General features: G+C 42.6%; 1 protein-coding gene and 1 pseudogene across 1 annotated transcript; both read left to right on the forward strand.

Annotated features, from left to right (window-relative positions):
* Nucleotides 1-3,159: 3,159 nt before the first annotated feature.
* On the forward strand, nt 3,160-6,024 carry LOC132518361 (protocadherin alpha-6-like; the record flags this gene model as incomplete). The annotated part of the gene is made up of 2 exons (XM_060146334.1): nt 3,160-5,584; nt 6,005-6,024. Coding segments are annotated over exons 1-2 (2,445 nt in total), but the record flags the coding sequence as incomplete, so codon positions are not given.
* A 278-nt stretch (nt 6,025-6,302) lies between these two features.
* LOC132518397 (protocadherin alpha-7-like) lies at nt 6,303-12,960 on the forward strand (annotated as a pseudogene).
* The last annotated feature ends 381 nt before the right edge of the window (nt 12,961-13,341 follow it).

Genomic DNA, 13,341 nt, shown 5'->3' on the forward strand with positions numbered 1-13,341 from the left:
TTCCCCACCTCTAACATCAACATTTAGTGGAACAATGATTAGTTTTTCTCTATCTTACTTTTTCTTTTCCAATACACAAATTATTATATTGGTGAGAAATAATCATGAATTCTCACAGTTGGGAAAATCTTAACATTTTTGAGTTAGAAAACGTTTGTATTTATTGTTGCCTTTTGTTTTTAGATTTTAAAAAACTGTACTATGATATAACCACCCCCCTGAGTTTGTTGTTTACGAATACCATTTTTACAACAAAGCCATACATTTTATCTACTATAGGCAAGAGTGCTCTCCATCTCAAATACAGAGAACTGTTTTTCTACACTTCTTTAAAAAACAATATGGGTTTAGCCAGGAATAAATATTCCACATTTCATATGACAAAATGTCAATTCCCCTTTTTATTGCTTTCCTATTTCTTGCATTGTCACATGTATTTAATTTTATAAGTACACTTGTATCATACTATTTAAACATTTCTAATACCTCATTACTTTGGGGGAGTCCTATAAATGGAGAGGGCATTCTCACCACTGTGTAAACTTGTAGGTAACAGTTGTCAGCTTTTTAAAAATCAAGTTAAATAAATCAAGTTAATTTAGTTTTGAAATATAAACTTTTTATTTATAACTGAGAATTTTCTTTGCTGGGCGAGGAAGATGTTCACGGATTGACTAAACTTTTTTCTCACACAATCTTCTCCCTTGACTAGATGAACTGTTTGAGTAAATAAATAAACAAAAATATAAGATGTTTCTTATAAGGAGACCAGTATTTTCCTTTTCCAATGAAAAGGAAATTGCATATATGATTTCAGTAACATTGTATAATTTTCTACTTGGAGCCAATAAATAGAATTATTGCAACTGTTCCAGTTAATTGGACTATATTACCAACCTTCTGGAAATTGCTAGGAACTTCACTGGAAAGACAGATTTGATACTTTAATTAACTAATTTAAAAGTTGATATTCAAAGAGATTCTTCACTTAGGGCAGCAATTTATGAAATACCTTAACCACTGTAGAAAACCTTCAACTAACAAGACTGTAGGCCAATATATCTTTTTTTTTTTTTCCCAGTACGCGGGCCTCTTACCGTTGTGGCCTCTCCCGCTGCGGAGCACAGGCTCCGGACGGGCAGGCCCAGTGGCCGTGGCTCACGGGCCCAGCCTTTCCACCGCATGTGGGATCTTCCCGGACCGGGGCACGAACCCGTGTCCCCTGCAGCGGCAGGTGGACTCTCAACCACTGCACCACCAGGGAAGCCCCCAATATATCTTTTGTCAAGGCCTTTCTTCCTGTAAGCAAAGGAACCTTTATTTGGGGGCTTATTATTGGTTGTCAAATGAACTCTTTGTTTACTCAAAATAAGTGTAATAGAAAGCGATAAGGACTACTACTTATCAGGATAGATCTAGGTTAGTTATTTTAAGATATTGTCATGTAAGTTATGTAAAATGTTCTCATGTTGGGGGGTACTTTGTATTACAGTTGTCTGTGAGGATTTTACAAGTATATCAGAATTGTGCAGAAGGGTGAGTGTTGGCAAGTGTCCGTTTGAAAATTCTTTTTAATAACTTTCATTGTCTCCTTTTGAGAAAGAGTTTAATTACCTACAGTTGATGACATTAAGGATGAATTCATGGTAAGATGATATTTTGGCATGACTTTGATATGAGTAGAGCATTTTTACAGGTAAAGATGGAGGTAATTTTTTAAAAATTGAACAAAGGTTGTATTGCGGAAGAAGGAAAGCAAGTGATCTATGTTGTCTGCAAAATAGAATATTGGAGAGTAGTTGAAAATAACACTGCCAAGTGAAAATAACACTTGGTTTGTGATCATATCTCAGGTCACATAGAAGTGATTCTAACATCTTGGGATTTATTTGTTTAGTGCAATCCAATAAAAGCTGTACCCATGAAGATAAATATGGTGGTATGTGAAAAGACAGATGGACAGATGGACTATAGGCCAACTTTGAATAGGGCAGGTAAGGGAGATGGAGTAATAAAAAATTGATATAGGTGACATGTAGAATGTTCATGCCATTAAATAAAAGGTGAATTTAAGGGTTTGAATTTGGGGGGTATTAATGATTTATCTTCATAATCTTTAAATTGTAATCAAATTATTTTCTAGGAGTCATCAGCATGTATGGCTAAAAATGACAATTATAACCATTGAAAAGGGGGAGGAAGATGTGAGTTTGGGAATACCTTCAATAGAAGTCTTGTCTGAAATGTTGGAAGGGGATGAGAACACAAATAAAAGCATATAAGAGGTTGAGGTAGAAAGAAAAGGATAAGGTCATTTAGGAGCAGTGGAAGGATCAGAGCAGCAAAGCACAATAGGTAGAAATTCCACAAGATGGAGAAGTATAAGTAGAAATTCCACAAGAAGGAAAATATTTTGAGGGGGAGGACTAATATAAGCTGCAGAGAAATTAAGAAATGTTGTAAAGAATATGTGCTAAAATTTTCAGCCTCCATTATTAAATTAAAAAATATTATTAGGAGTAGTTGATGTTCACTCAACAAAGAAAGAATGGACTTTGATAATCTATAAGGTTTTTAAAATTTGGGTAAAACTTGCTAATTTAAAATTACACTCTTTTCTCAAAATATAATAGTATATTCTGTGACAGAAATACATGCACATGTTTCTTCTCTATGCAAATATGTAGGATAGTTTGCACTTCTAATTCCCAAGCCTGGTTCATATCACACTTAAGCTTTCTAAAATGGCTGATACAGTTTTTCCTTTATTGGAAGGAAAGTTGTTTCACTATAAGTATTTTGAACCCTTACCCTACTCTAAACTAATAAAAGAAAACAGACGAGATAAACTGACCCTTCAAATTACAAACATGAGGAAATTTACTATTAAAATAAGGCAAAACATATATATGTAATATAAATATCTATATCTTTAATTTCAAGAACTATAGCGTAGCTTCGTTGTGAAGTCATTACTTACCCTTTCGAGCCGCATGATGTCGCTGTCTACCGTGAAGTTACACTAGCTGTTATTCAAGTCCATTGCTCCCGTTACTGCATCCTTCCACGAGTGTTGAATGATGGCAGGCGCAGAAGAACTGAATTAACAGACTCGGGATCATACAATATTTCATCTTAATGCCTAGACAAGATTTCCTGATGGAACTAAACCAGCAAGTATTTGAAATGCTTATTACACCTGAAGGCCGACTGAGATCCCGGTGTTTGCTTCTCTCGCTTCTGCTCCTTGCAGCCTGGGAGGAGGGGAGCGGCCAGGTCCGCTACTCCGTCCCAGAGGAGGCCAAACACGGCACCTTCGTGGGCCTCATCGCCCAGGACCTGGGGCTGGAGCTGACGGAGCTGGTGCCGCGCCTGTTCCGGGTGGCGTCCAAAGGCCGCGGGGACCTTCTGGAGGTAAATCTGCAGAATGGCATTTTGTTTGTGAATTCTCGGATCGACCGGGAGGAGCTGTGCGGGCGGAGCGTGGAGTGCAGCATCCACCTGGAGGTGATCGTGAACCGGCCGCTGCAGGTGTTCCACGTGGAGGTGGAGGTGAAGGACATTAACGACAACCCGCCTGTGTTCCCGGTAAAGGAACAAAGAGTGTTGATTTACGAATCTAGGCTGCCAGATTCGTTGTTTCCACTAGAGGGCGCGTCGGATGCAGATGTGGGCTCAAATTCTGTCTTAACCTACAAGCTCAGTTCCAACGAAAACTTCGCGTTAGATGTGAAAACAAACAGTGATGACAGTACACAAATTGGGCTCGTGTTAAGGAAATCGTTGGACAGAGAGGAAGCGCCCGAACATAACTTATTCCTCATGGCCACTGACCAAGGCAAACCTGAGCTCACTGCCACTGTTCAGCTGCTGGTCACCGTACTGGATGTGAATGACAATGCTCCCAGTTTTGGACAGTCAGAGTATGAAGCAAAAATATTTGAAAACTCAGATAACGGAACAATAGTTATGAGACTGAATGCTTCTGATAGGGATGAAGGAGTTAATGGGGAGTTTTCATACTCTTTTAGTAGTCTTGTTCCATCCATGGTTAGTAACCAGTTTAGAATAGATCCAAATACTGGAGAAATAGTAATTCAAGGGAATTTAGATTTTGAAAATATAAATTTATACAAAATCCGTATTGATGCGACAGACAAAGGCCACCCACCCATGACTGGTCATTGCACCATCTTGGTGAAAGTTTTGGATAAAAATGATAATGTCCCTCAGATTGCACTGACTTCCTTATCCTTGCCTATCCGAGAGGACGCTCATTTCGGCACTGTCATTGCCCTAATTAGCGTGTCCGATCTCGACTCAGGTGCCAACGGGCAGGTGACCTGCTCTCTGACGCCCCATGTTCCCTTCAAACTGGTGTCCACCTTCAAGAATTACTATTCATTGGTTCTGGACAGCGCCTTGGATCGCGAGAGTGTGTCGAACTATGAGGTGGTGGTGACTGCGAGGGACGGGGGCTCGCCTTCTCTGTCGGCCACAGCCAGCGTGTCCGTGGAGGTGGCCGACGTGAACGACAACGCGCCCGCGTTCGCGCACCCCGAGTACACGGTGTTCGTGAGGGAGAACAACCCGCCCGGCTGCCACATCTTCACGGTGTCGGCTCGGGACGCGGACGCGCAGGAGAACGCGCTGGTGTCCTACTCGCTGGTGGAGCGGCGGGTGGGCGAGCGAGCGCTGTCGAGCTACATGTCGGTGCACGCGGAGAGCGGCAAGGTGTACGCGCTGCAGCCGCTGGACCACGAGGAGCTGGAGCTGCTGCAGTTCCAGGTGAGCGCGCGCGACGCGGGCGTGCCGCCTCTGGGCAGCAACGTGACGCTGCAGGTGTTCGTGCTGGACGAGAACGACAACGCGCCCGCGCTGCTGCTGCCCAGGCCGGGCGGCGGGGCGGGAGCGCTGAGCCAGCTGGTGGCTCGGTCGGTGGGCGCGGGCCACGTGGTGGCGAAGGTGCGCGCGGTGGACGCGGACTCGGGCTACAACGCGTGGCTGTCGTACGAGCTGCAGCCGGTGGCGGGTGGCGCGCACAGCCCGTTCCGCGTGGGGCTGTACACGGGCGAGATCAGCACGACGCGCGCCCTGGACGAGGCGGACGCGCCGCGCCATCGCCTGCTGGTGCTGGTGAAGGACCACGGCGAGCCGGCGCTGACGGCCACGGCCACCGTGCTGCTGTCGCTGGAGGACAGCGGCCAGGCGCCCAAGGCCTCTTCGCGGGCGTCGACGGGCGCCGCTGGCGCGGAGGCCGCTCTGGTGGATGTGAACGTGTACCTGATCATCGCCATCTGCGCGGTGTCCAGCCTGTTGGTGCTCACGCTGCTGCTGTACACGGCGCTGCGGTGCTCGGCGCCGCCCAGCGAGGGCGCGTGCGGGCCCGGGAAGCCCACGCTGGTGTACTCCAGCGCGGTGGGGAGCTGGTCTTACTCGCAGCAGAGGCGGCAGAGGGTGTGCTCTGGGGAGGGGCCGCCCAAGACCGACCTCATGGCCTTCAGCCCCAGCCTTCCAGCTTGTCCAGTAGTGGTGGATATGGGCGAGCTTCAGGATTTAAATGGTGATCGGCTTTCCAAAGTAAGTCTGAATTTTCATAATTACCAGTTAATATTTATTTTGAAATGTTATAATTGTTTTCGTTCGGTTTATATTTACACTCTCTTTTTTGAAAAATTTGAATAATTTTACATTATATACGTCTTTTCCTTTTTGTCAATCATTATGATCTCTTTGGTTTATTAATGTTGACTTAAAGTGGAATCAGACGTTATTAATATCATTCTACACTTCAAGATTTTTGTCTTGAAACTCAAAATTTCATTGGATACATTCATTTGTGATGCATTTAGAAATTTGCATTGGTAATATTTTTTTTCTTATTAATGTTGTAGAGCTTTCATTACTTTCCATTTGAACTTCAGGAGGGTTATTTCACAGTTACTCATTTTTGAATAATATATTGACATTTCAACGTCACTTTATTACACTTTTATCCTTTCAGCTTCCTTCTTCCTTCCTTTCTTTCCTTCTTCCTTTTTTTTTTTTAATGCTTCTGTTTCACCAACACTTTCAAGTTATCCACTTTGTTTAAGGGCCCTGTTCATCATATCTTAATCTAGATTCCTTTTGGGGCCTGGTGATTCCAAGAGTCCAAGAGTCTGTAGTGCTTATTTACTGTTGGCCTTTTAAACCATTTAGAGACAAAGTACATAGTATTAGTTATCAGACTGAATACTTCTGATTGGGTTGAAGAAGTGAATGGGGAAATTTCACACTCTTACAACTACCATGTGACACCCATGGTTATTGCTCAGCTTATCAGGGATTCAAATATCAGACAAATAGTAATTCAACAGAATGTGAACTTTGACCAAGTACATTCATGTAAAATCTGCATTGAACTCTCAAACACTGCAAATCACTTTTCATGTTTGATTTTTATTTGGTGGGTTCCTTTCATAGAACTATTTCTTCTAATTTAATGCTTTCATTATTCACTCTATATTATGATTTAAACTCTTCACTGTTTCTTTACATGCAGGAAGCAGAGAATAGTGTTTATTGTTGTGAGTTTTGAAGCCATCCTTCCTTGCCTAAATTCCCCCCTACCAATTTTGTTCTGTGCAGCCTTGCTTAACCTCTCATTTTTCAGTTTTCCACCTGTAAAGCTGGGAAGTTAAATAGTAATACCTATCACAGGTAAATGCTGAAGTACTTAGTAAGTTGATACTTATAAAGTGCTTATGATAGTATTAGCTAAATAGTAAGAGCTTGATCAATTTGGCTATTAATATTCTGAAGAGGAATAGGAAAATCTAAAATGTCAGAAGGTCATCATTATGGCTTCTATATTATTTTTATTTTATGTAAAGGTTATTTATGGCCTCCCTATAAATAATTAATTTAAGATGTATTTTAATTAATCCAAGATGTCTCTAACATTTTGAATGCCATTGAAGAAAATTTTGATCCATTTTTTCTATGTTGAAAATTGAATTAAGATTTTGGCAGTGGAAAAGCATTTTGGATTTAAAAAATACATTTAAGCTGCTGAGCCTTTGGTGCTTTGCTGAAGGTGATTTTTAACTTTTTGTGTTGTCCATGTTTTCCTAGGAAGTATTAGACTACCTTAAACTGGAATGGCATATTTTCCTACATTTACAAGTTGTCCAGGGTCTATCAGAGGACTGAACTGGGGTTTGTGCTCCCCAATATTTTCATTTTCTATTTTTGAAATGGTGGAAACCACTGGTAGTGTTTCTGGTTTTTAAAAATAAGTAAGCACACAATAGTTTTGTTTTGGGTTTTTTTTGGTGACGTTGGGTCTTCGTTGCTGCACGCGGGCTTTCTCTAATTGAGGCGAACGGGGGCTACTCTTCATTGCAGCGCGCGGGCTTCTCACTGCGGTGGCTTCTCTTGTTGCGGAGCACAGGCTCCAGGCGCGCGGGCTTCAGTAGTTGTGGTGCACAGGCTTAGTTGCTCCGCGGAATGTGGAATCTTCCCGGACCAGGGCTTGAACCCGTGTACCCTGAATTGACAGGCGGATTCTTAACCACTGCGCCACCAGGGAAGCCCCACACAATAGTTTTTAAACACATACTTAAAAGTGACAAATAGACTATTGTTGTATAATCAATAAAGAGTGTCATTTGTGTAAATAGTGATATCTAACAACCATAAAAATAGTATGCTTTCTTAGGAAATAGAGAAGAACCATAGGCATCACTCTTGAGTAAACATTTAAAAAATATTCTAGGATGGTCTCTAAGAACATGATGCTGTGTCAAGAATGATTGAATTAACAAGAACCAGCCCCTGGCTTCAAAAAGTTTATAGAAGAATAAAGATATCTGTCATACATAAATATAACCATCTTAGAGGCAGAATATTATAAGAGATACAAGAGATGTAAATCACTGTGATTGTATTGAACAGAAATATCCACCTATTTCCCTTGTTGAAGGAGTCCTTCAAGAGTTTTGACATTTTAGTGGTTTTTAAATGGAAAAGTTTCCTTCGGGAGAATATTGAGTATAACCGGTATTCTTGGCAACAGAGGAACTTAAATAAAGTACACAGAAAACCCCAAATGTGCCTGGACACAGGGAAGTCTGTTTTGGTTAAAACATATAGTTCCCATAGGAAAGAGTATGAGATAAAGCAGGAAAAGTAATATGAGAAAAATCTCTTGGGTAATTTGAGTACTTGACTAAGAAATTTTGACTCACCTCTCACATCATTTGACAGCTATCAAAAAGAGTGAATCCATAGGAATAAAAGGTGTTTTTCAGGAAGATGACTGCCAGGATTAAGAGAAGGATAAATGGAGTTGTGACAAGATGATGCAATAAGAAGCTATTGCAATAATTCAGGATAGCAGCATTATTTAAAACTCATTTAGGCAGATATTAAACTTGGAAAGCCATAGCATACAGACGTTAATTATTTTATTTGCAGTTGGGAAAATGGATGTGAAACTTTAAAAAAAACTTGCTCTGTTAAGTAGAACTAAAAAGGATAAAACACCCCAAGCTTGATTAAAGGACTGCTTTAATTAAAGGACAGTTGAGTACCAACATTTAGCTGATGAAATAATCTAAATCATGTTGGAGATTGTAAAAACAGGTGGATATTCATAAAACATGAGGCTTAGAAAGAATGAAAGGAAAAAAGATATGAGAACCATGAAATCCTGAAACAGAACATGTAAATTCTGATGAAAAGAGAAATTCAGAATACTTCGTCCTCGCAAAATGCACTTAATACAAATTCTTCCTTTTCAAAGATACCCCAAACCTTCCCTTATTGTACTTTCTTAAGACAAGTATATGAATTAGTTGCTAATATTTCTTGCTTCCTAAAAACAACTTTTCTAAGTTTTTCTTCCACTAGATTCTTGAGATACTGGGTCCCTAGAGAGACCAGGAGTTTCCTTAACAGAAATCTAAGAAAATGGAGCTTCCTGGACTCTGAAGAGAGGATTTTAAAACTTAGGGTTGCTAACATAATTTTATTTGTCACTTGGATTTTTATCTTTATTTTAAAACTTTGTGGGAAAACATATTTTCAAGGCTTGAGAACTACAATTATGGTCACACTAAACATCCAGAAGTGAAATCTCCTAAGAATGCCTTCAGCCAGCATGAGAAATGTTGTCCTACACTTTAACAAATATTTGTAGAAATTCAGAGATTGAAATAAAACTTTGCACCTTATTAATATAAAGTTGATTTTTGTAATTCGTACTTACTTTTTGGGCCACATGATGTCGCTCTTTACCGTGAAATTCTCTTAATTCAAGACAAAACTAAGTCATCCCTTTTCACATCGGAAAGAGTCTCCACTCTGTTTCAGTACCCGGAGGTTGAACAATGGCGAGCCTATCAGGATAATAAAGAAGGGATAAGAAGATTCCTCTAAGTTTTGCGACAAGTTACGCAGTTTAGAATAAAATACCAATAATTTGAAATGTACTCAAATCTAGGCGACTCGGGGAACCGGCATCTACTGCTATTTTTTATAATTCTCATAGCCTGGGAGACAACGAGCAGCCAGGTCCATTACTCGCTCCCGGAGGAAGCCAAACACGGCACCTTCGTGGGCCGCATCGCCCAGGACCTGGGGCTGGAGCTGGCGGAGCTGGTGCCGCGCCTGTTCCGGGTGGCGTCCAAAGGCCGCGGGGACCTTCTGGAGGTAAATCTGCAGAATGGCATTTTGTTTGTGAATTCTCGGATCGACCGGGAGGAGCTGTGCGGGCGGAGCGCGGAGTGCAGCATCCACCTGGAGGTGATCGTGGACCGGCCGCTGCAGGTGTTCCACGTGGAGGTGGAGGTGAAGGACATTAACGACAATCCTCCTGTGTTCCCCGGAACACAAAGGAATCTGTTTATCGCGGAATCCAGGCCGCTTGACTCTCGGTTTCCACTAGAGGGCGCCTCCGATGCAGATATCGGGGAGAACGCTCTGTTGACTTACAGGCTGAGCTCCAGTGAGTATTTCTCTCTGGACGTACCAACCACCGACCAACAGGTAAAGCCTCTGGGACTTGTATTACGAAAACCTTTAGACAGGGAAGAATCTCCGGAACTTCATTTAGTGCTCACGGCCACTGACAGAGGCAAACCTGAGCTGACTGGCACAGTTCAGTTACTCGTCAAAGTGCTGGACGCCAATGACAACGCCCCAGCTTTCGACAGAACACTCTATGCGGTGAAATTACCAGAAAACGTTCCCAATGCAACGTTTGTAATTAAACTTAACGCCTCAGATTTAGACGAAGGCTTGAATGGGGATATTATTTACTCATTCTCTAGTGACGTTTCTCCAGATATAAAATTTAAGTTCTACATAGACTCCCTAAGTGGGAAGATTATAGCAATAGGACATATAGATTTTGAAGAAAGTAAAGCCTACAAAATTCCAGTAGAGGCGATCGATAAAGGCCTCCCACCCCTGGCTGGTCACTGTACAGTTCTTGTGGAAGTTTTGGACGCTAATGACAATGCTCCAGAGTTGACTGTCACTTCCCTGTCGCTTCCTATCTCAGAAGATGCTCAGCCCGGCACAGTTATCATCTTGATTAATGTGTCTGACCAAGATTCTGGTGCCAATGGGCAGGTGACCTGCTCATTAACGCCCCAGGTCCCCTTCAAACTGGTGTCCACGTTCAAGAATTACTATTCGCTGGTTCTGGACAGCGCCTTGGATCGCGAGACTGTGGCCAACTATGAGGTGGTGGTGACCGCGCGGGACGCGGGCTCGCCTTCCCTGTCGGTAACAGCCACCGTGTCCGTGGAGGTGGCCGATGTGAACGACAACGCGCCCGCGTTCGCGCACCCCGAGTACACGGTATTCGTGAGGGAGAACAACCCGCCCGGCTGCCACATCTTCACGGTGTCGGCTCGGGACGCGGACGCGCAGGAGAACGCGCTGGTGTCCTACTCGCTGGTGGAGCGGCGGGTGGGCGAGCGAGCGCTGTCGAGCTACGTGTCGGTGCACGCGGAGAGCGGCAAGGTGTACGCGCTGCAGCCGCTGGACCACGAGGAGCTGGAGCTGCTGCAGTTCCAGGTGAGCGCGCGCGACGCGGGCGTGCCGCCTCTGGGCAGCAACGTGACGCTGCAGGTGTTCGTGCTGGACGAGAACGACAACGCGCCCGCGTTGCTGCTGCCCAGGCCGGGCGGCGGGGCGGGAGCGCTGAGTCAGCTGGTGGCTCGGTCGGTGGGCGCGGGCCACGTGGTGGCGAAGGTGCGCGCGGTGGACGCGGACTCGGGCTACAACGCGTGGCTGTCGTACGAGCTGCAGCCGGTGGCGGGTGGCGCGCACAGCCCGTTCCGCGTGGGGCTGTACACGGGCGAGATCAGCACGACTCGCGCCCTGGACGAGGCGGACGCGCCGCGCCATCGCCTGCTGGTGCTGGTGAAGGACCACGGCGAGCCGGCGCTGACGGCCACGGCCACCGTGCTGCTGTCGCTGGAGGACAGCGGCCAGGCGCCCAAGGCCTCTACGCGGGCGTCGACGGGCGCCGCTGGCGCGGAGGCCGCTCTGGTGGATGTGAACGTGTACCTGATCATCGCCATCTGCGCGGTGTCCAGCCTGTTTGTGCTCACGCTGCTGCTGTACGCGGCGCTGCGGTGCTCGGCGCCGCCCAGCGAGGGCGCGTGCGGGCCCGGGAAGCCCACGCTAGTGTACTCCAGCGCGGTAGGGAGCTGGTCTTACTCGCAGCAGAGGCGGCAGCGGGTGTGCTCTGGGGAGGGGCCGCCCAAGGCAGATCTCATGGCCTTCAGCCCCAGCCTCCCTCCAATCTTAGGTTCAGAAAACGCGGGCAAACTGCAAGATGTTGATCATTGCACGGAGGTAGGTCCATTTAAACTGATATTAAAATATTTAAGACGAAATTTTATAATTTATAGTATTTCACATTTATTTTCCTTTTTCTAATATATAGCACGTTTTCACACTTCAGTATACAAACGTTACTGTGGTTTAAGAATATTTAAAATTAATCGTTTTTTCCCCCAGATTTATTGCGATATATTTGGTGAATAGCATTGAGTATGTTTAAGGCATAAAACGTGATGATTTAATACATGTGTATATGGCGAATTTAATCTCTGTTTCTCAGTGCCATCAGACATTAACCATTCTCCATGTGTTGGGTTTCTATTCAAATTCAAATTTTTCTTGGATAAATTTCTTCTTACTGAATACGATTTTATTCTTTGTAATACCTAACTTTCTGAACCCTAACAACAACCTGTTTATATACATTCCTCCAAATAGCATTTATTTTTCATTGTATGTAGTTTTAACCTTACTTCATATACTATGTTTCGATAATATTTATATATTTTCTGGGGATTACTTTTACTTTAAGATCAGAGCCCATCCATTTTATTTTCTTCTCTCTCTTAGGGTTTGTTACATAGGTATAGAGAAACAGATATTACTATATATACTACATGTATATAGTGTTTATTGGTATTTTAAGCAGTTTAGTAATAAAGTACAGAATAATAATTTCCTTCAAAATTTGCATGTTTTCATTTTCTTACCAAATTTATTATAGACCAGATAAAAATAAAACCAAAAGTGGACAAATATTTAATATTCCTTTCAACAGAATATCAAATAGAACATTGTACTATTTCAAGATATGTGCTTTATTATCAGATACTTTTTTAGTCATGTCAATAACAACATTTTTGGAGGATCTATGTATAGTAACTAATTTCTTTTAATCTGATAAAAATCTTCTTACTTCTAATGATTAATATTGAGGAAAATACTATCAGCCCTTTGTAGATGAGTTGGAATATTATGGAAAAATATTTCACATTTAAACATATTTTATATATGACTTAGAAAAATAATTTGATTAGAAAAACTATTAATTCCATTCTTGCTGTTCAAATGATTAATTTATAAATCTTTATTACACAGAATATGCAGGATGATTAGGACTCATTTATTCAAGTTAACATTTTTAGTTTTGTACAGTAAAACTTTGAGAGTCCAAGAATGTTTATTATTATTTTTTTAATCTTTTCATTTTTTTGTTCTTGTCTTTTTTAAACCTTTGCTTCTTGTAACTGTTTGACCTGGCTTGATGTTAGTTGGTCATAGATTTTGAGCATATTCCTTTGGAGAGAATGGTGGGACTTAATGGAATGGAATGAATGGTTTCTGGAACGCTCAATTCTTAATTTGTTATTAATATATTTCTTAATTTCTTTAACATTTATGACCAGCAATGTATGACATTTTATTTCCTTTGCTTACCTGTAAGTAACCTGAAACTAGTATTATTTTGTGGCTTATTTTATATTTCTCACAATACCT

Source organism: Lagenorhynchus albirostris, chromosome 3 (assembly GCF_949774975.1).
Source record: "Lagenorhynchus albirostris chromosome 3, mLagAlb1.1, whole genome shotgun sequence".
In the NCBI taxonomy this organism is placed as follows: domain Eukaryota; kingdom Metazoa; phylum Chordata; class Mammalia; order Artiodactyla; family Delphinidae; genus Lagenorhynchus; species Lagenorhynchus albirostris.